Source organism: Cryphonectria parasitica, assembly GCF_011745365.1.
Source record: "Cryphonectria parasitica EP155 unplaced genomic scaffold M406scaffold_11, whole genome shotgun sequence".
Lineage (NCBI taxonomy): Eukaryota > Fungi > Ascomycota > Sordariomycetes > Diaporthales > Cryphonectriaceae > Cryphonectria > Cryphonectria parasitica.
Window position 1 is genome coordinate 184443 of NW_024468919.1, and position 27429 is coordinate 211871.

General features: G+C 52.2%; 12 protein-coding genes across 12 annotated transcripts; 8 read left to right on the forward strand and 4 right to left on the reverse strand.

The window, feature by feature from the left end:
* Positions 1-341: 341 nt before the first annotated feature.
* Positions 342-1727, forward strand: M406DRAFT_283607 (thioredoxin-like protein). The gene is made up of 5 exons (XM_040918522.1): positions 342-466; positions 534-543; positions 671-713; positions 925-1311; positions 1372-1727. Exons 1-5 carry the CDS (start codon positions 415-417, stop codon positions 1579-1581), a joined length of 702 nt encoding a protein of 233 aa, XP_040770887.1. The 5' UTR covers positions 342-414; the 3' UTR covers positions 1582-1727.
* A 333-nt stretch (positions 1728-2060) lies between these two features.
* Positions 2061-3819, reverse strand: M406DRAFT_297234 (uncharacterized protein). Its single transcript, XM_040919299.1, has 3 exons — positions 3452-3819; positions 3160-3379; positions 2061-3002 (listed from the first exon to the last, which is right to left on the reverse strand). The coding sequence occupies exons 1-3, from the start codon at positions 3624-3626 to the stop codon at positions 2435-2437; spliced, it is 963 nt and encodes a 320-aa protein (XP_040770888.1). The 5' UTR covers positions 3627-3819; the 3' UTR covers positions 2061-2434.
* Positions 3820-5063: 1244 nt separating this feature from the next.
* Positions 5064-6768, forward strand: M406DRAFT_358643 (uncharacterized protein). The gene has a single exon (XM_040923958.1). The coding sequence runs from the start codon at positions 6119-6121 to the stop codon at positions 6539-6541; it is 423 nt and encodes a 140-aa protein (XP_040770889.1). The 5' UTR covers positions 5064-6118; the 3' UTR covers positions 6542-6768.
* Positions 6769-6806: 38 nt separating this feature from the next.
* On the forward strand, positions 6807-7510 carry M406DRAFT_358645 (uncharacterized protein). Its single transcript, XM_040923959.1, has one exon. It carries the CDS (start codon positions 6865-6867, stop codon positions 7291-7293), a length of 429 nt encoding a protein of 142 aa, XP_040770890.1. The 5' UTR covers positions 6807-6864; the 3' UTR covers positions 7294-7510.
* A 693-nt stretch (positions 7511-8203) lies between these two features.
* Positions 8204-9891, forward strand: M406DRAFT_75293 (uncharacterized protein; the record flags this gene model as incomplete). Its single annotated transcript, XM_040925828.1, has 4 exons — positions 8204-8613; positions 8678-8844; positions 9003-9299; positions 9461-9891. The coding sequence occupies 4 exons, from the start codon at positions 8204-8206 to the stop codon at positions 9889-9891; spliced, it is 1305 nt and encodes a 434-aa protein (XP_040770891.1).
* Positions 9892-12539: 2648 nt separating this feature from the next.
* Positions 12540-14254, forward strand: M406DRAFT_297238 (FabD/lysophospholipase-like protein; the record flags this gene model as incomplete). Its single annotated transcript, XM_040919300.1, has 1 exon — positions 12540-14254. The coding sequence occupies one exon, from the start codon at positions 12540-12542 to the stop codon at positions 14139-14141; it is 1602 nt and encodes a 533-aa protein (XP_040770892.1). The 3' UTR covers positions 14142-14254.
* A 499-nt stretch (positions 14255-14753) lies between these two features.
* On the forward strand, positions 14754-16182 carry M406DRAFT_353923 (alpha/beta-hydrolase; the record flags this gene model as incomplete). Its single annotated transcript, XM_040922794.1, has 3 exons — positions 14754-14934; positions 15046-15262; positions 15552-16182. 3 exons carry the CDS (start codon positions 14754-14756, stop codon positions 16051-16053), a joined length of 900 nt encoding a protein of 299 aa, XP_040770893.1. The 3' UTR covers positions 16054-16182.
* A 29-nt stretch (positions 16183-16211) lies between these two features.
* M406DRAFT_269985 (uncharacterized protein) lies at positions 16212-17294 on the reverse strand (the record flags this gene model as incomplete). Its single annotated transcript, XM_040918046.1, has 2 exons — positions 16212-16502; positions 16554-17294. 2 exons carry the CDS (start codon positions 17292-17294, stop codon positions 16212-16214), a joined length of 1032 nt encoding a protein of 343 aa, XP_040770894.1.
* A 1009-nt stretch (positions 17295-18303) lies between these two features.
* Positions 18304-19526, forward strand: M406DRAFT_297244 (SET domain-containing protein; the record flags this gene model as incomplete). Its single annotated transcript, XM_040919301.1, has 1 exon — positions 18304-19526. The coding sequence occupies exon 1, from the start codon at positions 18468-18470 to the stop codon at positions 19524-19526; it is 1059 nt and encodes a 352-aa protein (XP_040770895.1). The 5' UTR covers positions 18304-18467.
* A 622-nt stretch (positions 19527-20148) lies between these two features.
* Positions 20149-21005, forward strand: M406DRAFT_358649 (uncharacterized protein). Its single transcript, XM_040923960.1, has one exon. It carries the CDS (start codon positions 20242-20244, stop codon positions 20782-20784), a length of 543 nt encoding a protein of 180 aa, XP_040770896.1. The 5' UTR covers positions 20149-20241; the 3' UTR covers positions 20785-21005.
* Positions 21006-21186: 181 nt separating this feature from the next.
* M406DRAFT_358650 (uncharacterized protein) lies at positions 21187-23342 on the reverse strand. Its single transcript, XM_040923961.1, has 2 exons — positions 22903-23342; positions 21187-22524 (listed from the first exon to the last, which is right to left on the reverse strand). Exons 1-2 carry the CDS (start codon positions 23014-23016, stop codon positions 21490-21492), a joined length of 1149 nt encoding a protein of 382 aa, XP_040770897.1. The 5' UTR covers positions 23017-23342; the 3' UTR covers positions 21187-21489.
* Positions 23343-26298: 2956 nt separating this feature from the next.
* M406DRAFT_343561 (putative GNAT family acetyltransferase) lies at positions 26299-26951 on the reverse strand (the record flags this gene model as incomplete). The annotated part of the gene is made up of 3 exons (XM_040921885.1): positions 26299-26322; positions 26484-26712; positions 26758-26951. The coding sequence occupies 3 exons, from the start codon at positions 26949-26951 to the stop codon at positions 26299-26301; spliced, it is 447 nt and encodes a 148-aa protein (XP_040770898.1).
* Positions 26952-27429: the final 478 nt, after the last annotated feature.

Below are 27429 nucleotides of genomic sequence, written 5' to 3' on the forward strand. Positions count from 1 at the left end.
GTTCGGGTTCGACCACAAGGCCGGGGTCCGATGGCGTAGCTCTGACTTGAATAACAGTCAGCGCAATTATAGCTTTATTTTGGCCACCATCTATCTAGTAGACATGATACAAGTGCCAGGTCAACGCTTGAGCAAAATCTACAGAGTGAATGGACCTACAGGATCTTACAAATGGCTGCTGCTTATTCAACTATTGGGCCGCATTCCGGCAAACGGCATCCCACCGTGAATGATGCAATCCGGCTTTGAAATCCATTGATGCGGGGAATGTGAGGGAGTATTAATAATGCGATGGCCCTCCACCATCGCATCGGCCAGGGAATCAATGTAGGCTTCACATATTCGGTTCTATCACTAAATCCAAGACACTCAAAGTCATTCTCATCGTTATTGTACACGGTTCAATCATCCAAAATGGGTTCCGAAAATGCAGCTATCAAGCTCTATACCAACCATGGATGTCCATGTAAGGATGCGGTCTCGTTCACTGATGTCGTGACTATGAAAGCAGCAAAGGCTAAAGTTGATCCCAGGGGCGCATAGGTACGATGACATCTAGCCTGGGTCCTCAGGACCCCCAGGGCGAGGCTACAGAAGTCGCATGAACTCACTGGTCATGATTTGGAAACAGCCTAACAGTTCAGACGGGCTAACCTCAGGCATCGTTTAGGGCACACATAACTCTAGCGGAACTAGGACTTTCGTTTGAGGAGGTAAGTGAAATCTTTGCTACACTGTTCTACCATTATAATAATTAAAAAAGGAGGGTTGGGGGAGGGGGGTTTAATTAGACACGGAAGGTCGGGGCCGACAAGGGACGCTGGCGAGGATTTCGCAAGAGTAAAGGACTTTGACTATTGAAAGAGGAGCAAGCGGTTGCTATGTGTTTGTGTGAGAATGACAAGCTGATCGTGCCAATTCTAGGAAATCATCGACCTCAGCGTCCCCCGAACTCCGGAATACCTCAAAGTCAACCCGCGTGGACTTGTTCCCTCTCTCTCCTACAACGGCGAGATCTTCACCGAGTCCGCCATTGTGGCCCAGTTCCTGGCCGATACGTACCCAAGCCACCTTCTTCCGGCCTCTTCCGACCCCAAGGGCCCGCGTACTCGGGCCCGCATTGCCTTCTTTGTCGATGCATGGTTCTCCAAGTGCAACAGCGTGTACACGAAGACGTGGCAGGCTAAGGCTGAAGATGAGGCCGGCGAGCTCGCCGACAGCCTGGTCAAGGTCGTAGTGAAGGAGATCGAGCCTCTGCTCCAAGACGCTGGCCCGTTCTTTGGAGGCAGCAACAAGCTCACGTTTGCCGAGGTGAGTTACTACGGGGGCCCCCATTGATACATAATTCAATACTAATTGTATTGTCATAAGGTCCTGACGGCACCATTTGTGCTCCGTCTCAAGGTGTTTGCAAAGCACGGACTTCTACCAGCCGGCCTCCTCACGGCCTTTGCTGAGCAGGCACCCAATTTCCACAAGTGGTCTGAGGCAGTCATCAAATCGCCGAGTGTAACAGGTATCTTCGACGAAGATCTGTTGGTTGAGAAGATGAAGGTGAGAATCGCCAAGGCGAAGGAGTGAGCCACCCTGAACCTTCTGTTCCTTCAGCTCTCTGGTCCTACTTGTGAGGGCTTCCGTCTGAAACGGCAGAACGTGGGTTGTGAACTTGGGCCGAGCGATATAGCCCGCGTAGGTTATAGGAATAATTGATGTTGTCCGAATCTCAAGTACATTTGTCAGCAAAGATTCTCATCTTCCTCCCGAATCATGTATTGCTTTCAAGGTCAGGCACACCTTCAACTATCATTTGCAAACGCTATCACAGATATTACTCTTATATCTTAGGTACTTGACCGTGGTCACTTCCAATTACTACGTATCCTCAACTTTAGATTCGCAACATGATCATGTTTGCATGTCATTCATGTGAATTTTATTCGGTGACGACCACTTGGGCAACAGCACGCCAAAGGTGAATCAGGCTGGCCTTTTCATCATCATAAGGAAGTAGATAGTTAAGTTGATCCAGGCCACGGACAAGGAAATTGGGACTTGGATTTGATGAACGTCACACCAATTAATTACGCAATGTTGTTACTTGGGATGGTTCATCGTACTATACTCACTCGCCTTTCTTTGTCACAAACCAAGACGCAGACATCATCCTGATTTTTTTTATTGAAGCCAGACCGATTTGAATCTTCACAAGAGACCTCAGCTATCTCTAAGACATAAGAAATAATGCACAACTAATTCAGACGCATACAGGCAACTGACGACATCCCTTAAGAGGGTGCGAAGTATCGGCCAACCGTTCTAGTCTCATGAAAGAGCGGCGCGTACGGAGGCACCAGGCCCACCGTCCCGGATGATCGACACACACAATTTCTTCCCAGACAAGATTCGAAACAGGTGAATATCAAACCAGGAGAGCTCATCTATAGTTCCGACGGTCCCAGCTGGAGTCCATGGAGTGCTTTTCAACCTTGCCGCGCGTGCGCTGGTTCCTTCTCCTGGCACGGATGGCGGCGATGAGCTCCCAGGTCCAGTAACCCGTCGCGACGACCATAAGGGCGAACGCAGCCCAGGTGAGGCCCTGGAACTTGGAGCCGACGGTGACCTCAAGTCCGATATCATCGGCGTTTTCTTCACGGATCTTCTTGACCATCTCAGTGGCGCCGACGGTGTACAGGAGGCTGCCGATGAAGAGAACGAGGGCCGCGGTTAGCGCAAGACCGAGATTGGCAACCAGAACTTTGCGGCCCTTCTGCGGGATCAGGAAGAAGCCTGCTGCCGCGCCGAGTATCGACAGGCCGGTGAATATGGTGCTGACGATGTATAAAGCGGCCAGGGCCTCAAAAACGGTCGGCAGCTTGCTCAGCTTCTGCTCCAGCTTCTGGGTAAATCCAAGATCCGAGAGGGACACGTTGAATGGACCGAGACTCAGTTGCTTGTTGAGGAGGTCAGACATGTCCATGGAGGCTGCTCCAGTAGTCAGCACGCTGTCCCTCAGAATGGATGCATTAGATTGGAGGAGTTCAGTCCGTTCAATTTTAGCTTACAGAAGTTCAATGGCCTGTGAGAAGACCGTATTAGCATGCTGGAAGGAGGAACCAAAAAGATTCAAGAGGGGATACGGGGGGTCCTCACTTGGTACACGATGAGATGTTCAGCCATGCGCCCGACGCAGTGGCGTTTGGCGCATAGTCACCTTGGCAGAGGTCGAGGACGTGGAATGAGTAGAACTGCTCAATGCCCAGCTCTTTCGACAGCTTGTCCGCGACATCATTGCCGATGTCGTTGAGGATGCTGGCAGCCTCGCTCTCCACAGAGCCAATGACAGCAGTCGCCGAGGCCTCGATGGAGCTAAAGAGACCACCTAGGCCGCCAAGCACGCCCTTATCGGTCGACGTGGGAGTTGCCGAAGTTGTCGTACCCGTGGTCGTGGAACTACTGCTACCGTCTGCGAGATTCGCCAAAAAGTTCTGGCCGAGCGTGGAAGTGTTGACCATAACCACGTGGTAGTCCTCCATGAACCCCTTGTGGCTGCCGGCAAGCAGTGCCAGGATGGTGAGCACGAAGCTCACAATGGAGGCGACGAGCGGTATTGCGACGGTGAACTTCATGGTGGGCCTTGGGAGCCTGGAGACGGAGCTACCACTGTTTTGACCCCAGGTGGAGTGAAAGTCGGGTCTCTCTAAGGAGCAATTTGTCGTCTAGAAATGTCGATTGAGACTGAGTGTATATGTGCCTGACGCACACCGGATAATAGCAATGGGCAGGTTCGCGAATAGTTTATTTAGAGACTGCTGTGCTCACAAAAAAGGAGAGAGGAACAAAATAAAAGAAAACGGTTGAACAAGGTTATGAGTCCAGCTCAGCCAGTCGCGGCTTCGATGAAGGGATTGGGAGCGGTGAAAAGGGTCTCTTTTGACAGGGCGGGATTGATTCTGGAAGTATAGAACGTGGCGATCCGGACCAAGGTTGCGCTGGTGGATTCCCGGTTTTGGTGTTGTGGCGTCACTGGCGTGGGTGTAATCAGACTTTCTCGAGGGCGACGATAACTAAGACAGTGGACGAGAATGGAAAATAATCTGCAAATCCATTCCGTATTGCTCCAAGACCCCGAATTACTTTTTTATTTAGGGCTTACCAAGGGGGGTTTTTACAAGAGGGATGCAAGCAGGTTTGGGAACCCAACCCCCGAGGCAAAGGCAGCCATTACGTCTGCCTCTGCGGGTGAATTTGCCGTGCTATAGTACCATCGGGGATTTTTGAGATATTGGGCTCTCTCAAGTGCTATTAGGTTGGCTGGTGGGACGCTTGGCTGAGAAGTTGTCGGCGACGGTCATTGTGCATAGCCATGGTGCTAATGCAGGTGCCCACACCCCACGGAGGGAGATCCCACCGCATGCCCGTGTGTAAGTCGAGGGTCCAGACCCGGGCAGCCAATGGCACAACGAGCAGGGGCCGAACAGACCTGAAGGGGGGTGCGTCATCGTCTACAGAATTCCCAGTCAGGCAGGTTGCCAAAAGAGAAACCTGGCAGCGCGCAAAGGGGGCCAGGTCTGAGCACCCACCTGCGCTGACTGCTACGTGAACCAAAAGTCGTCTCATGTAACCTTTGAAGACAGAGAGAAAGAGTCTGCGATTCGTTTATACTATAGTAGAAAGGTGGAACTCGTGACAAGCGTGCAGATCTGCGCAGCATGCACAAAGTCGATCGAGCCGCTGCCTTTCGTTTGTTTCAACTTAAGACGGACTAGGCAGGCCGTGCAATGACTTTTTGCGCCCTGCATGCATTTCCAGCCTGCCAGCATTTAGGCAGCACGGCTGTAAGTGGTCAAAGAGATCATGATCTCAGGGCACTTTCTTGTGCTCTCGTCGTCAATCTCGGGGATGATGCAGGGTCCACAGCCGTGGCGGAGCGCTCCTGATCACTACTAACAGCCCCGAGGTCCATCAGTAAGGAGATTCTTATGGCATGGTGCCTTTACCGGTCGGCGTGGGTCGCGACGCGTCCCCGATCACTGGAAGGGTATGCCTGAGATCCCTTCATTACCCCTATATACTTGCGTACACCTCGCTCTCTCTGTGTATCTCTCTTTCCCCCCCCCCCCTGGTCCTTTTCTGGGAGGGGGGGCTTGGCTAGGGGTGTCCATCGGCTAAGGTTAGAAATATGAACTACAGAGACAGTGAGACACCTAGGGACTAGGACTTTGATGCAGTCACGCGAATACTACCGCTGAATAAAGACACTGAAGGTCCCATCAACCCTAGCCTTGGATCTTTCTGTGCTACTTTTACCCCACCGATGTCCATCGCCTGGTCCATACACCAACGTTACTTTCTCGTCGATATGTCGCCGAAGAATAAGAGCCACTGCAATACCTCCAGGAACACAAGAGCTCCGAACCCGGTTTGGAGAAAGGCCCGCCTTCTGCCTCGTTCTGTCAGAGAGATCAACATACGCTGGAGGAAGACCAACTCTTTGAGAAAACGATACATGGGATTGTGATATCGTGCCAGAGATTGTGGTCGCTGAGTACCGCTGCGCCAGCCTCTTGTCACAACACACACAGGCACATTCATCACCCACAAAATTTCTAGTTCCTCAATGCAGCGGACAAGGCTTGTCGAGAGGCTCTTCATGTTGGAACTGTCCATGGGTACAACTTCATGAATGCGTTTATACCTCGGTAACTTTGAGACCTCCCCCTCCCTAACACTGCCAGCACACCAAAATCTTGTGATGAATCTCTTCTTCTTGCTTGTTGCAAACTTGATGGCTCTTTAAGCCCTCTATGGTTCCTCTAAACCCTGCAGCTGACACTGGTGGGCAAGGATTGTACGGTAATTGTCCTCCTTGACATGATTAAAAAGTAATGGACTTGCTGGGTAAACAACGGCGATGACGTATATGTGTATACTGCAACCCGCTATTCCTTTCCAGGATACGCGCAGGGTCCCATTGTTGCACCACTCCAGAGGGTCCTGTCCACTCTGCCAATGTGGAATGTGATCACCTCATCTTGTTTATCCTGACTTGACTAGACACAGACTGCTCGATCCTCAGCTAAGCCAGCTCAATTGATTTGTACAGCCACTCCATACGCACATGAACGGACATACAGACAGATATACATACGCGCACGCGCATGCGGACGCGCACGCGCACACACACAACACCATGGGCATCGACCCTTACCAGAACGCGCTTGGTTCGAGCGCGACTGGGAGCGGCCCATCCTCAAGCTTCCACACAGGCGTTACAGATGATACCAGTGCGCATGGCCACAAGCGCAAGTTGAAGGCTGAGACGCCCGCTGAGGACAATAAGGACTCTTATGCAGCCAATTACGCAACCAACGAGGCCTATGATGGATACTTGGAAGACGTTCCGCCTAACAAGAAGACGTCTAAGGCGAAGACCGCCGGAGCTGACGGTGGCGAGAAGCGCCTGCGACGGCCCGTCCAACCCCAAACATTTGTGGCTAGCAGACCTGCTTGCAAGATGGCTTCAGGGTTAACATTGGACTAACATTCTTACGAGATTCCAGATTCCGCGACAAACCACCTGCCGCCTTCGCTGCCATCCTCGAGCGTGCCACGACACAGCGATTCTTCGTCCTCTCTCGCACCCGAGGCGGCACCCAAGACTGCCCAGAGCTGAACCTGCAAGTTTCCGGCAGCACGGGCAACATCTACAATGTCTGCATCGCCCGTCAACCCACCTGCGACTGTCCTCACGCAAGAGGCCGCAACCAGTGTAAACACATCGTCTTCGTCCTCAAGAAAGTTCTCCGCGCCAAGCCTCAGCATGTCTACCAGCTGGCTCTTCTCAGCACCGAGCTGAAGGAGATCATGGACAACGCGCCTGGCACAACCACGGCGGAAGGCGGTTCCGATCACAAGGACAATAATCGCAAGCCGGTCGAGGGAGACTGCCCCATCTGCTTCGAAGAAATGAAGTCCAGCCCCGGCAAGGAGCAATTGGTTTGGTGCAAGGCTGCCTGCGGCCAGAACATCCATCGACAATGTTTCGAGATGTGGGCTGCCACAAAGCGACAGGCAGGCGGTGGCGCTGCCGCTCAGATTCCCTGTCCATACTGCCGCAGTTCTTGGGAGGGCGATGAAGAGCTCACAAAGGCCATCGACATCAAGCAGGGCAGACTCACTCGCGAGGGTTACTATAACGTCGCTGACCAGGTCGGCGTCAGCACCCAGCGAGACTATCGCACATACAGCCCTTGGTGGGGCGGTAGTTATCGCCGTCGCCGCACGTTCTACTAGGGGACCGGTTCTTTGTGAGCCCACGTTCTGTTGCTTCAAGACACTCGAGCCTAGCCTAAAGTCCCAGCTGGATTTGGATTTGTCTTGATGGCTTTCTCTTGACAGTGCTCGCGCTACTCAAATAATGGTCATCAACAGTGCGGGCTCTCTTGATAGTAAACTCGATAGGACGATCCACGCTGGATTTTCTTGTTTACACAATATGTCATGTCACAAGCAAACATGAGCACGCATCTCTAGAACTCACGAATAACGCTGGACAGATTCACGACATCGTGACAAGAGTGTTGAATCGGGAGGGATGTCCCACAGAACTAATTTGGGTGAGATCCATGGCCTGCCACCGTCAGGTCCTCGTCCAGGTGCACCATAGGCTACCTTGCTCACTTCATCGGGAGAGGCGAGCTGGCAGGTTTCCGAAACTGCGGTCCAATCCCGCCCCTTTGTGCGCGTAATTCGTAATGAACAAACGCCAACAAGCTAACATCCTCTAGCGGTCTGCTGGTCGAATGTACCGCCCAGCAGAGAAAATTCAAGGTGTGTTAAGGAAGAATACTCGATCTTTGAAGATGGCGTGAAAAACCAGTAAACCGCCTCAGCCGTTGTCTTGAAGGGGGAACCATCCAAAAAGTACATCCACAATAAAGCATCTATAGGTGCTTGTCAAAGTTATAGTCGAGGCAGCATAGGAGAATAATAATTTTTGTTCCGTCCCTCACACTGCTGCCTTTCTCACTTTTGCATGATCAATTAAATGCCTTCCTTATGCGGTTTGTCTACTTTTTCTTCTTGAGGTGGCCCAGGCTTAACAGTTCCTCAAGAGTCTGACAATCGCTCGGAGCATTTCTTCTCTTTTTGATTTAGGAAGATTCCAGGTGGAGTCTCTTTCAAGTAATATTTGGCAGATATCATGATTCTCAGGGATCTTCTCTTTCTCTCGCTTGTTGCCTCGGGTTCTTGGGTACAAGCCAACACGGTGGTTGTCGCAACAAACTCTGGGGAGGCTTTGGCTGACATCGCTCTGGCTTTCATTTATGAGCTCCCTAACGCTCCTTTGGCCCTCAGTGGTGGATCGTTCGACGGGGCTGCTAACAGTTCAGGCGCCTTTACAAATGGACCGTGGAACATGACGGGCGGTGCACTCCTCACAACAGGTTTAGTGATAGACGCGACCTTGCACGGTAATCAGTCAACAAACAACAACTTCAATGGATCAGAGCAATGTGGAAGTGACTCTTTTGATGCCTCCACTCTCGCCATGAGTGTTGTAGTTGGAGAAGGATATTCGGGTCTGACAGCCACGTTGGCATTTGTATCCAAGTCAGTGAACCGCTGATCAGGACTCTGCATAAGTTATGAAGGGGCTTTGCTAAGGATGAAGTAGTGATCCACGAGACGTTATGGTCGTTCTCGTGGATGACATTCCAATTGCAAAACTCAACTTATGCGATTGTGGAGATTCCCTCGAACTTGACGCATCGACACCGCAAACAAGCACAGGATATCTGGAAGGACCGACCATCGACTATGATGATTCTCTAGATCTGTCAGGTAGCGAACACAGCAATTATCAATTCACCTCAAAACCGCTTTACATCAACTACACCACGACTCCTGGGTCCCATGATATCACCTTTGTAATATGTGATCTACAGGATGCCTTTCTCGACTCAGCAGGCTTTATCAATAATGTCGATGCAATTCCACAGACACAGTCCCCTTCTTCGTCATCAACCTCTTCGCCCTCATCAACTTCTACAGGGAGTCAGAGGGTGTTATCAAGTTCATCGCTGCGTATTTCAACCAAGATCTACTCGACCGGGTCCAGCTCCGTGTCAACTTTTATGACAACAAGGAGTATGCATTCGAGCAGCACAATACCTACGAAGATACCCTCCGCCGGCCGATTATCATCAGATACCACAAGACCAAGCTCGCAGTCCAGCTTCTTGTCGTCTATTTATATTCACGCTTCATCTACAACACTGAGTGCGAACGTCTTGCGAGTACATCGCTGTTCACTAGCTTCTCCTTATCGCCAACTCGTAGCATTATATACAGCTCGAATACTATACTCGCCTCGTCGATCAGTCCTCAATCTGTGTCTACAGTGGTAACGAGCGATGGGTCTGCCAAATCGACTTCGCGGTCATACATTAATATTGAGTCGACGTCCATCCATCCTCTGACCTCGGCACCAATTTCATCTTCCTCCCCAAGAAGCATGTCGTGGAGCCTATCCGCAACATCCAGCGCAATTTCGACCGCGACAGACCTTGGAGTCTCTTTCACAAGTATAACTCCGTCATCACTATCTTCTGCATCCACAATACCATCAGCAGCCTCCACGACCGTACCCCCTCACAGCTCACAATTGAGCATAGGTTCTCGCCCACAGCCGAACGGAACTCCGACCTTCTCTACAGACAATCTAATTGGGCAGTCTTCAATAATGTCTATTACTTCGTCATCTATCAGCATTCCGGACGATATGACCGTCTCAAATCCGAGTCAGACACTGTCGGCACCATACAGCTTGTCATCCGCGACCTCGTCTGTTTCCTCAGACCAGAGTGCCTCGACACCGGGATCCGGTAGTCTGGTTTCGTTTGCCCCTCCACCGTCCGAGGGAGTCACGACAACTTCTGCACTGATGCAGGAATTTGGATCGTCCAGGGCAACGATAAGTTCTTTGTCAGCCAACAGCCCCTCGACTGGGAACTCTGATAGTATTACGGGTACGAGTCCGACGAGTGCGGCCCCATCCAGAACCAGCGTTCCCTCGCAAAACTTTCAAGATAAACCCAGCTCAGCGATCAGTACAATAACAAGAACCAGCAAGACTTGGGTCACCAGTGAAAGCGCGGAGTATACGACTATCACCGTTTGGGCGGGCACCACGCCCCCGCCACCGATGATCCGCCTCACGAGAACCGTCACCGTCTGTCCATTATGTTCCAACGATATGGAAACTGGGGCGCCGTCGGCTCTTGCTGGGCTCCGAACGCCTTACTATGGGCCGCATGGGACCGCGCCGCAGACTACTAGTGTTGCTGCAACTTTAGTCGACACGCCGAATACGATAGGGAAGAGTATCTCCTCTACTACTGCGACCGAGATCCGCACACTAAGCACATCAAGCCCCTCTTCAGCTTCAAGCCCAGTCAGCAGCCGAGGCCCAGATAGTCCACCAATAGCCAGCCCCAGCCCACCAATGACCACCGCACGCCTAATCGGCACGTCGACGAAGAATATCGATAGTACTTGGACAACGATCCCACCCTCGACTCGTACGGCGCAGATCATGGTGGGATCAGGTGCTCAGACCGAGGCAACGCTCGAATACTTGGCGCATCGAGTCGTTGCCTTCGCAGTGCTTGCTACTTTGGTGGGTTGCTTGCGCTAAAGGAAAAAGGAAAAAGGATAAATAAAAAGCGCCACATGGGTCATATGGTAGGTTCCCTCTAAAATTTCCTGCACGGCAACATCCGCCTGCAGTTGTTCAGCACACGTGGCGAACCTCGCCGTGGCCTTGGCTATATATAATATTAATGTATGCGCTAATGAGGCTCTTTGTGGTGTACTAGCAATTAAAGTCAGCCCAGAAACAAGCAACAGTTGACAACATATATATACAGGGATATCAATATGTGGGCGTTTGAGCAAGATAGATGGAGAACCCAAATGAGTAGGGTGGTTGTGATTCTTCCAGGGCCCATTCTTTGCTTCGGATAAATTCTCGTCGGATTGTATCATAAAGTCTGGTCTGTTTATCGTTTTCCAGAAATCCTACTCCGGCAATTGTCTTGCCTGAATCGCTGAACAGAGGGGAAGGGGAAGACAGGAGGGCGGAAGAATAGTACTGGGTCAGTGTGGATCGGATGTTGACGTCCCCGCTCTTGCATATCGCTCAGCGATGCTCATGGGTTGTATAGATTGTGGAACTCGAAAAGTCCCACGTGTGCGAAGGCAAATCCAATATGGTAGTCGATGAGTGCAATGCCTGGCCTACCATAGGGGGCTTGGGCTCTGATAGTTCTGGAGCCGAGTGATAGTCTGAAAGCAGGCGAAATGTATTCCCAAAGCAGACTTGCTCAGTACACTTGAACTTGTATACTGTGGGTACTGTGTTTGGTGTGGTTATGAGAGACTGTATGCACCTTTCAGCCAGATTTGCCACGCTTCAAAGCCGACGTTTCGATTGATTAGTGTTGTTAAACAAATCCCTCGCCAGGTCGGAACTGTGAAGTCACCGACGATGCATCTCCAAATGATACACAATGACCTGATGATGTCTTGTTCTTGCTCTGCATCTTTCCAATCGTGCGGAGGACAACGGATGAACGGTGCATACAGTTAGTGTTGACGAATGGCGTGCTGGACTTGGAACCTGGCATCTTCTTGCGCCACACACACACACACACACAAGCAACTTCAGGACTATAGGGTGCATAGCCAACGTGCTGGGCCCAGGAGATAACTACCCGGATGGGATGGTCTTTTCAAAAATAGTAGGATTGCGACGATGGTACCTCTGCAGCAGAGCGAGGCCACGCGACCTCTGCGTGTGGTGTGGCCATGTCCCTGGGACCTTGCGCCCTCCCCAAGCCAGTCAGCATGACCCCCCCTTTTCTCTCAATTTCAGCCTGCATCAGCGGAAGACGCGCATACGCCCGTCCGGGAGGCCCCACCGGGACAAAGCTATATTGCTACCGACCACGTGCGCTTTAACCAATCACAGAGATAATGACCGACGTACCGGGCTATACTGCCGTGCGCAATGTCGCCTGCTGGGGTCCTCAATAGCCTCGAGCACAAAATCAGCTGCAGGTTTGTCAACATGAGGAATAGCCGCTTTTTCGACGGAGGCGGGGGAAGGAAAGAAAGGAAGAAAGGAAGGAAAAAAAGAAATAAGAAGGAAAAAATGTGTCTGGGGCGTTTCTTTTTGGTGTACAATGCTACGCTGTAGGATTGAGTAAAATGATACCGCATCTCATGTGGCGATGACGAGATTCTACCGAGATCCCCATCCTTCAAATCTAAATTCTGACGGAAATGCGGCACTACCCACGAGGCTTTTAAAAGAAGAATATAAATTGCCAAGACCCGTCATTCTTTCTCTTGACAAGTAATAATGTGGCCTAGTCGAGATATCTCCAGCCAGAGCCCTCTGATCTCCCCTTTCCGGCCCTATATTCAATCCACTACATTGCGGCGTATAAGTGTGGCTTGAGGGCTTGGACGCCATGCTATCCCTCGCACTACTTTCCCTGGGGCCCTCTGTGGCCCTGGCTGCCTCCTCTGCGTATGCGCCCTCGTTCACCACATGCCCAAACGAGACGCTGGTGAGGTCTGCAGATGGTATCTCCGCCTCCGAGGCCAGCTGGATCACCTCGCGCAAGGCAAATGCCGATATTGCCCTCCAGACGTGGCTAGCCACCGCGCTGCCTGACGTCGACACTACAAGCCTGCCCACCATCGCCTTGTCGTCCTCGGGCGGTGGCTTCCGAGCTTTTCTTGTTGGTGCCGGTGTGATCAAGGCCTTTGACAGCAGAGACAGCAATGCAAGCACTGCCGGACTCTACCAGGCCCTCACATATCACGCTGCCCTGTCGGGTGGAGCGTGGTTACTGAGTTCCCTCATCACTGGGAACTGGCCCACGATATCCTCCCTGGAGGCCACCGTATGGGAATCCCAACTAGCCGGTGGAATCCTAAATTCGAGCAGTTCCACGACCGTGGCCGACTATGATCAGATCGCCGAGGACATCATAGCCAAGGCCTCAGCCGGGTTCCCGGTCTCTCTGGTCGACGCATGGGGCAGAGAGCTGTCGTACCAGATTATGGCCGGCGGACAGGGCACTGCAGGCTTCACAATGTCCAACATCACCTCCCTGTCAAACTTCACTTCCTTCAACGTCCCATTCCCTATCATGACCGCCACCAAGATCAACTTCTTGACAGGGGAATGCGTTCCCAGCGAGACCGAGGCCATTTTTGAGTTTAACCCGTACGAGTTTGGCTCGTGGTCGGATGATGTGTCCGCTTTTGTGAGCACCCAGTACCTGGGCAGCAACTTCACAAACGGTCTGGCCTCCGAGTGCGCAGTGGGTTTTGACAGGGTCGACTGGGTCATGGGAACATCGTCCGACATCTTGGAAGAGTTCATTTGCGACACTGCCCTTCAGATTGATGTCACGGAGGACTTCCCCACCTCCATCGTCGGCATCATTGAAGAGTACACCTCGACAACCGAGTATGGATACTCCATCCTTGCCAATCCGTTCAAGAGCTTCAACTCCACCACGGCAACAACCACCAGCTCCATCTCAGGGCTTGACACTCTGTACCTCGTCGACGGAGGCGAGCCAGAGCACAACGATCCCATCCTCCCGCTCCTCGAGCCCAGTCGCAACGTCTCGGTCCTCATCATCAGTGACAATGGCAATGATGAGGATGACTATCCCGACGGCGCGGCCCTGGTGGCTGCATATGAGGCCACGCTGACCGGACGCTTGGCCGGACGATTTCCCCAGGTCCCCGCTGTGGGCAACTTCAGCACGAAGCAGGCGCAATTCTTTGGCTGTGACGAGCCGGACGCGGTGACTGTCATCTACCTGCCCAACGCAGACTGGACCTTTGCTTCCAACACGTCGACGCTGCAGCTCGAGTACACGGCCACCGAGACAGAGGCCATAATTACCGACGGCTACGAGGTAGCAGCCCAGGGAGGAGATGAAGCGTGGGCAACTTGTCTTGCCTGTGGCCTCGTGGTGAAGGAGGTTGGCTCGGCGAGCTTGCCCAGCGAATGTGGTGCTTGCCTGTCAGAGTATTGTTGGTACTCTTGAGATGATGAAAAGCCAGACTTCGAAAGCTGAGGGATCAGAATGGTGAAGGGGCGCCGTGTAGATACATCAGGCACACAGACGAATTCATAATTATTATATCACATCCTATAATGAAGAAAGCACAGTCATTAAATTGGAGAAGATAATTAAATAATGCCTACTTTACCTTGATGGGCGTGCGCTATGGCGTAGTCTCACGTTAAGTTACTACTTAGCTGAAACCGAGTGTTAGTCCACAATGCATCACATTTTCGATCTGGAGGCAGGGGACAAAGAGAAAAAGAAAGAAAACAAAAAAGAAGAGGGAGAAAAAAAGAACCTGGTCCGCAGGCCAATCAATCTACATTAGACACCTGAGCCCAAGTGAATTCATGCCCAAGGTTGATTATCTAATCACGCTGCACAATCTAGAGTGGGCCCGGAGTAGACGTGTCGTCACCCATTCGATCCGGAGCATTCCCCAGGACCACATGCAACCACCATCTGAACACATACATAGCTCCTCCTCCTCCTCCTCCTGCTGCTCCTCCTCCTGCTGCTGCTGTTGCTGCTGCTGCTGCTTGAGCAAGTGCGTCTCCAACACCGAGCAAGCAAAGCCTGCCCGTTGACAAGATGACCGACTCCAGTCCTGCTGCTCTTGGTTTCTCAAAGTTTGTTCCTCCCAAGGATGTCGAGACCCACAAGGATATCCAGTACTGCTCGCAGGGCCATGTTCGGCAACGCTTGGACCTGTATCTGCCGAAGCCCGAGTCCCGCAGACCCGGGAGGATCCCGCTCATCATTTACATCCACGGTGAGTAAATACGCTCCTCTCTAACTCGAGGTCTTATCGTCGTGGGCTGGAGAGAGAAAGAGAGTGACAAAAGAGACAGAAAGGCTGACGAGTAGTTCCAAAAATTCTCAGGTGGCGCGTTCATGTTTGGTTCCAAAGAGTCAACTCTGCTCCCGGGCCGACTACTCTCCAAGGGAACTGCCATTGCCTCACTGGACTATCGCCTGAGTGGTGATGCCATCTTCCCCGCCTCCGTGGAGGACTGCAAGTCTGCCGTGCGTTGGTTGCGGGCTCATGCCTCCGAGTATGATCTCGACGCGCATCGCATCATTGCGTGGGGAGAGTCAGCGTACGTTGTATCGCGATTCCTGCCTTCTCGTCCTCGGGGCTTGAGCAGTCTCGAGACCTTTGTGACTACCGAGACCACAGGGAGTGGCGTGACTCGGGGAATTTTTCTTGTGCGACAGCTAAAAGGAGATCACCACCCCTACTGGCCGGAAATGGCCACAGATGGGCTGTGTATATCAGCCGTCGGATGCCAGTCTCTTTACACTGCTATGTCTCGAAAAGGGATATCCAAACAATGTCTTTTCTTTGTTGTCACCGGTTGAATACTGACGCCCATGATACTACCTCAGCGGTGCTCACCAAGCCTCCATGCTGGGTGTCACATGCGCCAGCGCCAAGGGGGACGAGTTCGATGTTGGTGACCATCTCGACACCTCGAGCGCCGTCTCTGGTGTGGTTGCCTACTATGGTCCGACGGATTTCCTGCAGATGGACAGCCAAGCTCCCAAGGACGGCAAGAGTATGCTGCACGATCCTGTCGACAGCCCCGAGTCCAAATACATCGGCGGCGCCATACAGGAGATCCCAGACAAAGTGGCCCGCGCCAATCCTATCTCTTACATTTCCGACGACGAGAAGCCGCCGCCCTTTTTCCTCGCTCACGGGACGAATGATCACGTAGTGCCACTGTTACAGAGTGTATTGCTGCAAGAAGCACTGAAGGGAGTCGGTGTGCCAGTGACCTTGCACGAAGTGGAGGGGGCTGATCATGTCTTCCTCGGGGCGTCAAAGGATCAGATGAACGCTCTAGACGCTGCGACGGATGAGTTCCTAGCCTCAATCTTCGGCTGAGTAAGTCTAGATATATGAGTCGACCATGAAGCCTGCATGAAGGCGATTTTTAAATTTCAAGAAAATGGCAACGGCTCTTGTAACTTATGTTAGTCTTGGCTATGTCACTTAATAATAACCCGTACTGCCTCTAGCAGGCCACCAGGCTACAACGGGACCTAGAATGTAGTCTGCAGCTCAGGATAGCCTTTGGCCTGAGCCTCGAGATCGGCAAAGACGGCTTCAGCCGCGTCTTTTCCGAGATGCTCCATCCGTGCTGCATCCTCCTCTTCAAGCCTCTCCATTTCCTCGACGGGCTCCTCCTTCTCCTTGTCCTTCTTGTCCTTTTCATCTGGTTGCAGAGCCTTGTCGATACCCGAGGACTCGCCCACAAGAAGGAATTGTGCGTTAGGAATGAGATGCTTAGGAAGGGTTCCCATCCAACGCAGTGATCGAAATTCGTCGAGAATCTATTCACACGTCAGTCACCGGACAAGTCTGTGAGCCTGAACTTAACTTACGTCCTTGGAGAACTTGGGAGATTCTGGCAGCTGCGTATTTGCAGGCGCAGGATATTGAGGATTTCGAGTGCTGATGATCCAGCTACCCTTTTCCTTGAGACCCATCTTTGTCTGGACTTGATCAAGCTTTTTGGGGAGGGTCAGCATGTACGCCAGGTGGCTCTCCCTCCCGGTAGTGGTAATTGCGTATACGCCTTCGCCGAATGGAGAGGCTGCAGGGGAGTGGCGGTCGATACCAGCCTTGGTCTGGTAATCGTTGGACGCCAGGAAATTCTTTTTGAGCTCATCGAATGAGGCATCGCTCTTCTCGACAAAGGCAATCCAGCGGTCTCGTCCAGACTGGGGAAGAACCTTTTTGGGGACGGCAATCAGACGAGAGTTGCCAGCATCGCCGATAGGGCCATCCCCCAGTTTCGCGTCCTTCGGAATGGGCCTGAGGATGATGTAGCTGCGAGCGATGTCGCTAACCTTGTCGGGGTGGTCAATGCCTATGCGACCACGGAAGAAGAAGTAGATGATGCCCTTTTCGAGGATGTTGGAGGGCGTCGAGCCGTCCCGGCCATGAGGTTTGACAGCGCTGTCTTGGTCCGCGACCTCGGATTTCTTGTGCTCAGTCTTGTTCTCGTCATCGTCGTCATTGCCCTTCTCCGCGGCAGTGTCATCCTCCACCTCGCCCGCCTCTTCTTCCTTCTTGGCCCTTGAGTGCGCGAAACCAGTGTCAGTGGAAAATGAGCAATTCATTATAATAGGCCTTGTGGAAATCCAACCAACCCGTTCAAAGACTCGTCCAAGGTCAGCTGTTTTCCTGCGTTGCCCTCCTTCTTGGGGGCTTTGGACGGAGGCAACGTCGCGGACTCGTCTAGCTTGTGCTTGTCGCCAGCAGCTGCACCTTTGCCTGATCTCGTCTGGGTCATGGCGGCAGCTTGGGGGGTATTTCAAGTTGAATTATGCGGAGGATGAGCAGCGTGTAGATGAATAGCTACTCGGCGCGTAAGTCATAGGAACGTAGTATTGGTGAATGAAGGAATTGAAAGATGTGTCTGGCGTTATGCTCGGAAGCTTCGATTTGCGCCCGCCTTGCAACGATACGTACACAGAAGACGTGGTGGTTAGTTTCTGGCTTGGGGTAGCACTTTCCCTTGTCGCGCAGAGACGCGTCGTGCACTACAGTAAACGAATGTCTCATGGATGATGTCATGTTTGCATCATGATCTAATGACTGCATCGATACAAGGTGCAAGGTAAGCAAGTATCTGAGAGTTAGCCCGTCCTCTTTTCCTTAATCAATCATCCACAGATGTCAAAACAAATCGCTGACGATGCTTGGGTGATGTACACACGCATTTCAAGTCACTACTCCGTCATGATGTTCTGTGCAGGCTGTTTCTTTATTGGCGATGGTCTTGCTCCATAGCTCAACGAGTCAGTTGTTGCAGTCTACAGTCAGGGTGAAAGTGTTCTGCCGGCACGCTGGGAATATTACCCAATAGTTGTTAATTGTATGGACTGGTGCTGACTGATTTTCTTTAATCTCAAAAATTCATTATTTATGAGGCTTTGCTTCCAGTAACTCTGTGTCACTAGGTTATTATAAGAGGCTTCCGGGGTTGCTCGCGAGTCGCCCCCAATATACTATTCCCGGACCTTCCTTGTTAGCACTCGCTGCGTCGCGCTGGCCTGCCCTGCGACTGCTGCTGAAAACTCTTCCACAGCAGCCCGTTCCCTCTGCCTTGACTGGGTGCAACTCCCAAAAAATCACCACCCATTCATCACCCGGCGCCTACTCCACGACTCCGACTCTCTTTTCCCCTCAAATTTCCACTGCAAGCTAAAAAAAAAAAACCAACCCCCCCCCCCCCAGAAAAAAAACCAAAACCAAGCAGCGGTCATGCTCTCTCATCCATCAGAAGCAATATGACACAAGCCTCCGACCATAGCTACACGCCTTCGTTCACCGTGAGGAAATCCCCTGGAGCTGGACAAGGAGCTTTTGCAGTCCGGGAGATCACGGCCGGGACGGTAATACTGCGGGCTGACAAGTTGACGGCGCATGTTATCCTCAGGGAGTATCGTGGCGAGGTGTGCTGGGAATGCTTCGCCTACGATCGCGGCAGAAAGTTGGTCCTGCGTGACCAGACCCGTGGCTTTACGTTCTGCTCACAGCGGTGCGAGTCGGTATTCTTGAAGCGAGGCAACGATGGCGTCTGCCTAGAGGCATGGGCCGCGGTGGAGAAATCGTCCAAGCTAAAATCGCGAGCACCAGAGGACGGGGCAGAGGAGGGGACCAACAACATGACACAGGGCGACAAGAAGCCTACAGCTGTGGACATCGACGATGCCTGGCATGCTGCAGCACCTTCGGCTGCGTCCATCGTGGAGGCCCGTGCCAGGGGGCCACAAGCAGCCAAGGTGCACAAGAGAGCACTGCAGCAAGCACTGTCGAGCCCGCCACCCCCAGATATCCTCAATTTCCAGACGCACGCGATCCTGACCCAATACACTGACCCGGTTTCCTGGGAATCCATCCTATCCCTGGCCCACGAGCCTTGTCCGTACGCGTCGTGGCAGGAGCTGGATCATCATATCAAGTCATATCTGCACCTCCTGGCAATCTTACCAGAGACACTGCTGCCCCTGACCAATGATCAGACACTACGTACCATCAAGTGCCGCGAGGTGCACAACAGCTTCGGCATTCGGTCTCTGGAGGACGGGGGCTCTGAGTTCTTCGGCTTTGGCGTGTGGCCCTGCGCCAGCTACTTCAACCACAGCTGCCTCCCAAATGTGACCAGGCGCAGGGTCGGGAGGACATGGGTTTTCCAGGCGAGAGGTGATGTCCGGGACGGCCAGGAGCTGTACATCTCGTACCTGAATGGGGAAGAAGACACTCTGGCTACAGCTGAGCGGCGGGCCAGGTTGAGAAAGCACTGGGGCTTCGAATGTGCCTGTGAGAGGTGTCGTGGAGCGGTGTAATTACACCGAAGGGAAAAAAGGAAAATGAAAAGTGACAAAAAGCGCACCAATTCAGATTGGATAGACCCTGAGGGTCATCATCAGCATGCATCGGATAGGATAGTCCATGAAGAGACAGAGTGTGTGTGTGTGCGTGCGTGCGAGCGAGCAAGTGCCTGCATAGGTTCCCTCCAGACTGGGCAAAATTACAACGGCACCAAGCACCACCCGTTCGTAGGATTTCACGATGCCTGCACAACCCACATTATGGGATAAGCTTAGGCAGAAGCTTGGGCAAAATCCCGGTACTCCATCCGAATGAAGCTAGAGAGGAAGCCTAAGTGGGAGTACTGGGCGCGTTTATACGGAAAACAGTATTGCTCTATTGGCTCGACCCATTTTGCTGTCAGCACTTGACCCCTGGCCAAATGTGGCGCGGTAGCAGCTACAGGAAAACAAAAGGACCCAGCAGCATCTTATGCGTCACCTTGGTGATTTCATGGAATGATACCTGCTGGTAGAGTCCTCGTTTATTTGACGAAGGCCCCCATGTCCCCCAGCCCCTTTTCACATAATTACCACGCCTCCTACCAGTGCCGGCTCCTTCAGCCAGAACCTGGGCTCTTCCCAGAAGTCTACAACATCATTACAACCACCACCACCACAACAACAACAACATCACCACCACTACCGCGGCCAGCAATACCGCCCGACTACTGAATAGCCATCTGCAACCATGTGGTCACCTGTCCTTGTCGTCCTGGCAGGCATAGCCAACCTTGGCCTCGTCCTGGGCGCCGCTACCACCTCCACAAATTCCATCCCCAAGTCCACCCAAGCCTCTTCGTATCTCTCTGATGTGTGGGCCGGCCAAGGCCCTACGCCGACCTGGGCGACGGGCAAGTACGCCACGACCCTCGCATCGGCTCTCTACAGCATCGAGACCTCCTTCGGCGGCCGTTCCGACTACACCTCGATCGTCGACGCCATCTACTCTGCCGCGTCCAAGGGCGGCGGTGCCAATGTCGTCTCGTCCCTCAGCGTGTCTCAGTGGAACTGGGGGGACATTACCACCAACGGCTGGTACACGAGCAACGTCCCCAAATCGATGCAGACTGAGATTTCCAAGTACGACAGCGCCTGGGAGAGCGCCATAACGAAAGTCGAGGCCAAGGCCACAGCCACTGGGAATGCTGCCGCGCCGAGATGTACGGGCATGGAAATGGTCGGCGTTGCGGCCGGCGTCGCTGGTGTTGCCGCTGTCGCTGGTCTTCTATGAGAAAGGAAGTCCATACTCGAGGAGCAATCGATCCACCTCGGGGGAGGCCTGTCCTCGGAGGAAGGCTTCTCGTTGCTTGGAAATCGCCAGCTGTCTTTACCGAGAAGAAAGTTAGCAAGAAAGATAATGAAGAGAGTCGAGATTGAAGAGGGGTCATTGTTCCCGACATGTCACCATAATGATTATATATAGACTTACTTGGTGTGCATGCTTCCTTCTGGATTTTTGCTGTACTGACCAGAGCCATCAGACCCCTTCCATGGTGACCAGTCTCCAATGCCTGTCTTCTCATACTGATAGTAATGTGAAAAAAAAAAGAAATGTCTTGCGAGTCCGCGTACACAAGCCTTAGTTCTTCCGAAAGGGGTTCCCAAATCTTTTCACGCAAGGAGAGAAAGTAGTGTCAGAGAGGTAATAGTGGTGTGCATTTGAAAGACTCAATGTCTTTTACCATATCGGTCCATGTGACTAGACTGCCAGTTCATCGTCCATTTTTCCCCCTTCCCATTCTCTTTCTGCCCCCCCCCCCCCTTTTTTTTTTGAAACATAAGAAAACGCCATGACTTAGGAGCTCTGTGCTCTCGCCCTACTCCTCAAGAGTTCCGAGATCCTCAACGCCCATCATCGTGACAAATGATAAATGCAGTAGAGAAGAGAAAATATTTACAAGGAAAAAGGTATCAAAAGGTCTCGTTCCGACCCCTTTCAATTCCAGACGGACCGTTGTCCGCTCCGACTCATTACCAACATCTCAAACCCCTCCACACGATTCCTCAGAGCGGCGTTCTCCTTTGCCAGGCCCCTGTTCTTCCTCTCCAGATGTGCAATGTACTCGGTGGCCTTGCTCAGGATGGTGGCCTTATTGAGCTTGTGCGCAGGCGTGACCCCGCCGAGGTCCTCGTCGCCGTCGAGGCCAGCCTCGGCCTTGATCTCGTCCATGACATCGGTGCCGTCGTTGGTATTGTCGGCGTGCTCGAGGCGGTGGACCATGACGCGCAGGGCCGGGACTGAGTCACGCAGGGCAGCGATCTTGTCGTTGAGGTTGGTCCGGTACCGCTTCTCGATCATGTTGTGGGCGGTCTTCTTGGGCCCCAGGGTGGGCCTGGTGCTTGAGCCTTCCTTTGAGGATGAGGCCGAGGTATGGCGGCGTTGGGGTGGGGGTGGGGAGCATGATGAGCGTGGTGAGGACGGCGAGGCGGAGGAGGAGCAGGCGTCTGATGACTTCCTCTTGAGGCCGTTGCGGGCTGGATATCGTCTGTCTTTGGCTGAAGAGAGCTCCTGTGGGGAGGGCAGGCCAGAGTTATTCATGGAAGACGACGACTGAGGCTGTTGTTGTTGTTGTCGTTGTTGTTGTTGAGGCATGTTGAGGTTGTTGAACTGTGGTGTCTGAAACAGAGGCCTTGTATCGTTGACTCCCTCGCGACCAAACACGACGTCGTCAAGTCCAGTGTTCCCAACGTCCATGGAATCCAGGACAGGGCTCACGATAGGTATGGATGAGAGGTCCGGGCTGTCGAGGAGCTCGGTCTTGAGGAAGAGGTCGGACTCTGGAGACTGTTCAGCCTTGTCCCAGGCAGCCCAGTCCTCACCAGCACCCGAGTTGGAGAAGGAAAAGCCGTTGAAGATGGGAGAGATGGGAGATCCGGATCCTGGCGAAGGTGCCGAGTCGGTAGTCAGCTCTGCGGCACTCCAGTCTTCTATCGAGTTATAGACGGGCACAGAGAAGTTTGTGGGATATGTCTATAGTAGCAGAGACAAGGTTAGATAAATGCGATTGGAGGACATGAAAGAATGGGACGGGGAGCCAAGGACAGTTAACCGGCAAATTATAAGAGAGAAGAAACAGAGGAGAGAGAAGGGTGCGAGAGGGGTTGGTGAAACACAACTAGGGTAAAGTGGTATGATATTTCCTCAGTGGGCTTATGTCGTTTCGAGCACATGCAGCCTCCCGGGCTAGCGTGGCGGGGGAGAAAGCAGGCCATTATAACGTTTCAATGGAAGCACAAAATGGCATGGAAAGGTACTTGGTAGACAGAGAGAGTAGGACTCAAGACACGGGGAGGCGTGATAAGTGGGTCACTGGGTCCCAAAGACAAATAGATAAATAGAAAAACTGACCTGTTGTCGCTTGAGAGTGGAGGTTGAGGAGGAGGAGGGCTGCTGAGGGTACGTGCCGAACAACATAGATTGTTGGCCGACAGCTTGCAAGTCTGCCAAACTGAAACTGTCCATCTGATTGGCAGTTTGGGGCGTTTTTCGTGTGTGTGTGTGTGTGTGTGTGTAACTCTCTTCGGACGCTGTGTAAGGTATCAAGTAGAGAGATGACCTTGCTGAGACGAGAGAGAGAAAGAGAGAGAGTAGGAGGGCTTGTTCGTTGTTCGAAAGGAGGATCCGCTGTGTGTCTGGCGTGGGACGGTAGTGGTTGTGGTGACAGCAGGGGTGTTGTCAATATCGAAAGTTGTTCCGGTGGTAAGGTTGGGTGACTGATAGATCTCTTCTGGGGAGACTTGAATGCGTGATGTTCAGGGTTGGGTGATGATTCTCAAAGTGGTTGTGCTGGAATATTATTACCAAATCCTTGGTGGAATGATGGGTTTATCGAGCCGTGGTCCAAGACATCCGATGGCAGATACATCCCAATAGATATATACCTGCCATCTCGTCTTGGGAATTCTCCTGGCGCCTGACGGGGCCTCGGGACGCTTCGGCGAGAACCTTGGAAGGGGGGGGGAGGGATGAGCGTGGCCCTGGACCTCTAGGGACCGACGACCTGCCGGAGGACAAGGATCGCGACCTTTGGATGCTGTGCAACGTGTGGACCCTTCAAACTGTCGATTATCGATCTGGCATCATACGAGTGGGCAATGCCCTGGGGTGGAGGGGGGGAGGGGGGTCGCTCCCGGGTCCTCAGGCTGAGGCCGAGCCCGGATGAGCCCAACACACTCACACTCACACACCACACTCACACCTACCTACACACCTATGGGCTCTCTCAATATCGCGCCTAGAAATTCTCTCCCTTCTAAGGGCACATGGGTCTCGGGTGCGATTCCGAGGCGCGAGGGCTAACATGGACAAGTTTTGCCAAGGGGGTGGGTAGTGTACGGTGCAGTATTTAACGAGTGCTATAAAAATACCTTTCCATGTCTCGTCTACTGGTGTGACCATCCACTGGGCCCACCTTATCAGACATGTCCTCTTCTAACAAATACTAAACTTTTAAACTTCCGAGTCCCTTACCCAAAACCAAACGGCCCCCTCCACCCTTTACCCCTTTCAATCAGCAAACCATGGCGACTTCCGGCGCCTGTCATGGGGGGGGTTTTTTTTTATTCTTTTCTTTTCCCGCCTGTATTTTTATTTCCAGCTCAAAAGCCATCACCCCTCCCGGAGAGCTCAATGTCACCTACTATACAAGTAGATTGGCGGCTAGCCCCGTTTGACTTGCATGCATTCCAGCGTTCCGGTACCAAGTGCCAGCTATGGTCCCTGAAAAACTGGTGAAACCCTCCTAGCCTTTGGAAGGGTGAACCCCTCTTTCTCGAGATCGACAGCCATGTTCAGGGTTCATGTAAACAAACAAGCAAACAAAAATGTCGTCGGGACATTTATACTGTACGTTGGACCTGTTTGGTTTGAGTACATAATATTGCAACTTGCAGGTACGCGTAGTCCCTCCCTCCTCTCTCTTTTCTAGTAACTTTTGCCATGGATGTACTGGGGCGCAGTCCCCAATGGTTTCTCGCCGTCAACCCTTAGTCCATCCAATAAACCACCGCGACAGCGATTCATTCAATCGTCGGTAGTGGCCGGTCTACCCCATTGCCGAGCGGTGAGTAACGTCTCCCTCGGCCGAAAGGCAGCAGGAAAAATAAGATATCATTGTACAGAGTAGATCATGATGGAGTGCAAATCCCTCCCACATGCGAACTCGGGCCCCCCGCAGGTTGAAGCTGTTAGTTGAGATCCCTCCGTTCCCCGTCAAGATTCACTCTTGCATGCGATAGGTCACCGCTCGGCTAATCTTGCCCGCTGACAGCTCAGCCCTCTTGGCCGTACTCTAGGCCTTACATCACAGTGATCGACAGTGACAAGACCAATCCAGACTCCAAAGTTGCTGCATGGAATTTTTGATAAGATGCCATATCCGGAGGAGTTACCCACTAGGGAATTATGTATGCGAATGCGATCCACAAAGATCTGGTCTTCCCGGGTCCATACATGTGAACACACTGCAAATCCGACATGGAGATCCTTTTTTCAGTGATGGGAAACCCTAGACGGATCGTGATGAAAGCACAACGTCTTTTTTTCTCCCCCCTCATCTCAGCTCAAGCCCTACCTTGCCCTCCCCCCCCCCCTTCTCTTCCCTGCTTGTCTGCTGCAGAGTAGTGGAGCATCCAGACTTTCTTCTTCCCTGCAGGTGTCACAAAGAAAGTATTGATTGTAACATTTTTGTTCTTTTTTTTATTTCCTTTTTTTATTCTATTTATTTTCATTGGTTGGAAGAGTGCCGAGCCGAGCCAACACAGAGGTGTGCCGACAAATGCTCTAAAACGAACCATTCTCCTGCAGCCCTTGCAAAAAGTGGCGTGATTCTAATGTGGGTCCGAACCGCCGCCCATTCTGGGGTCGCGCCACAAAGCTGGTGGCCATACCGTGGCCCTCAAACGTGTGACCGGGCGTGGCCGCGTCAATTTTGTTAGGGCTCCAAGTCCCCTTTAGGGCAATTGTCGCTACAGGGTGACTTGACCGAGCATCGAGGGAAGTTATCGTGATGGCCTCACCTTGGAAATTCTCGACTTGCACGCGCCTCCGGGTTGATTTCGTCCGACGCGCGGGCTCAGTCAGCCTTTTTTTCTTCTTTTTTTTTCTTTTCTTCTTTTCTTTCTGACTCTTTTTTTTCTTCTTCCTTTCCTTCACTATTACCATATTGTTACCGACTTGTTACCGGGATACGACCGATCCATACCTTACCCCTTTCAGATACCAGATTCATACGTTAGAAGAAAAAACAAAGTTTCTTCGGACCCGTGCAGCCGTCGTACCCGACGTATCATCGCGGTCAGCAACGCCGATCCTCAATACTCTCCAGTAATTACCTCCAAGCTGTATCTTGTTTCGGTCAAGACTTGATGATGCCCGTTGAATTGGGATATAATTTACTTTGTAGATTGCACAACAAGGTATCAAATTACGACGTTTTGTTACCAGGACCAGCCTTTAAGCGATTACTCTCGTCACGCCAGGTTTCACGTCGTCTACAGATAGGATAGCTTAATCGAATTGATTGAAGAATTGACCGAATGCTGGGTTCGGTTTAACACTTTTTGCTAACTCTCGCAGAATCAGAATGACACAGCCCCCCCCTTTTCTTTTTTGACGATGCTTGTCAAGTAATACGTTGGACTCCCAGCTTCTTAACAAAGTGTCAATCCTTTGAAGTTTCGAGAGAAGACACCCCAAGTAAAAGTAGTAGTATCAACACCAAGTTGACAATGACTAAAAGTTCGCCTATTCTCTCTTCCTCGTCTTTCTCTGTTGGATGAGTGTATACCTTTCTGCATCGATAACAACAGGTGGACTTCTACCAACGTGCAACGACCCCTCTGCGACGGACTAACACAATGCTCTCCAAATGGTGGCACAACCTCCTACTTCTCTCCCGCCAAGACCATACCGACCTCCTTCAAAGTCACACTCTCCACGAAGCCGTTCCTCTCGTACAACCGCCGCCCTGGCGGGTCTGCAAACAAGGTGATGTACGGCTCCCCATCCTCCGGGCTGTTGTCCTTGACATAAGCCAACAGATGCTTGAGGACCACGCTCCCCAGCCCCTTCCTCTGGTGCTCCGGCAGGGTAGCCATGTCCGCAATATGAAAGTACCATCCACCATCGCCGATGATCCGACCCATAGCCACCGCCTGGCTCTTATTCAGTAGCCCGGCTGAAGGTGGAGAAGCTGCCTCGGACTCGCTCCCAGAGGAGTAGGTAATGTGGCACCCGTACAAGCTCCCCGTCACAGCACCTGCAGCCTGTGCCTCTGTCACGGGCGTGAGACCGCTTGATTTGCGCAGGTTGCGGTACTCCGAGACCGACGGGAACCCTGCGTGCAGTGTGTACCCGGCGGGCAGATCGCTCGGAGGGTTGTCCAGTCTGGAGGCCATGACGTTGTAGCTTAGGATTTCGAGACTGTCGGCTTGACTTGCTGAACGCCCCCCCGCTTTTGAAGATGGAGAATGTATCGAGAATCAAGTGGCACTATAATCCACTATGCTGTATATGAGGAGGAGATGCTTGTTCCAATGTTGATCGTTCGGAATTTGCTTTGTTGATGGACCGAGCTATCATTAAAGAGGAGAAACAGTTTAGGGTCGTAAGGCAGGAGCAAGTGGAAGCTCTCTTATGAATTGAAAAAAGACAACTTGATTGATAATGAGCCCAAGGAAGGGCGTAAAACGGCGCTCGGAGCTCGGGTCTCGAGCATCTGAACGCCTCAACCTGACTTTTTGTAGACATTGGCGATATTGTCGCCTGAAAAAAAGAATACAAAAAAAAAGCAAATACTAAGTTCGGGATTGCAGCAGATAGAATACGGAATTTGTACTAGGGGATTCTTGTTCGGGGCTTTAAAAGCTACCAGTC

Bases quoted from the DNA above. Each gene is read 5' to 3' on its own strand.
- M406DRAFT_283607 (XM_040918522.1), top strand. From the start codon at position 415: ATGGGTTCCGAAAATGCAGCTATCAAGCTCTATACCAACCATGGATGT. The intron at 714-924 runs GTAAGTGAAATC...TGCCAATTCTAG, and splicing joins TAGGACTTTCGTTTGAGGAG to GAAATCATCGACCTCAGCGT. The intron at 1,312-1,371 runs GTGAGTTACTAC...TATTGTCATAAG, and splicing joins ACAAGCTCACGTTTGCCGAG to GTCCTGACGGCACCATTTGT.
- M406DRAFT_297234 (XM_040919299.1), bottom strand. From the start codon at position 3,626: ATGAAGTTCACCGTCGCAATACCGCTCGTCGCCTCCATTGTGAGCTTC. The intron at 3,380-3,451 runs GTTCCACGACCA...TTGGCGGCCTAG, and splicing joins TCTCGCAGACGGTAGCAGTA to GTGGTCTCTTTAGCTCCATC. The intron at 3,003-3,159 runs GTGTACCAAGTG...TCTGAGGGACAG, and splicing joins GCATGGCTGAACATCTCATC to CGTGCTGACTACTGGAGCAG.
- M406DRAFT_358643 (XM_040923958.1), top strand. From the start codon at position 6,119: ATGAACGGACATACAGACAGATATACATACGCGCACGCGCATGCGGAC.
- M406DRAFT_358645 (XM_040923959.1), top strand. From the start codon at position 6,865: ATGGACAACGCGCCTGGCACAACCACGGCGGAAGGCGGTTCCGATCAC.
- M406DRAFT_358649 (XM_040923960.1), top strand. From the start codon at position 20,242: ATGTGGTCACCTGTCCTTGTCGTCCTGGCAGGCATAGCCAACCTTGGC.
- M406DRAFT_358650 (XM_040923961.1), bottom strand. From the start codon at position 23,016: ATGGACAGTTTCAGTTTGGCAGACTTGCAAGCTGTCGGCCAACAATCT. The intron at 22,525-22,902 runs GTCAGTTTTTCT...CTGCTACTATAG, and splicing joins CCACTCTCAAGCGACAACAG to ACATATCCCACAAACTTCTC.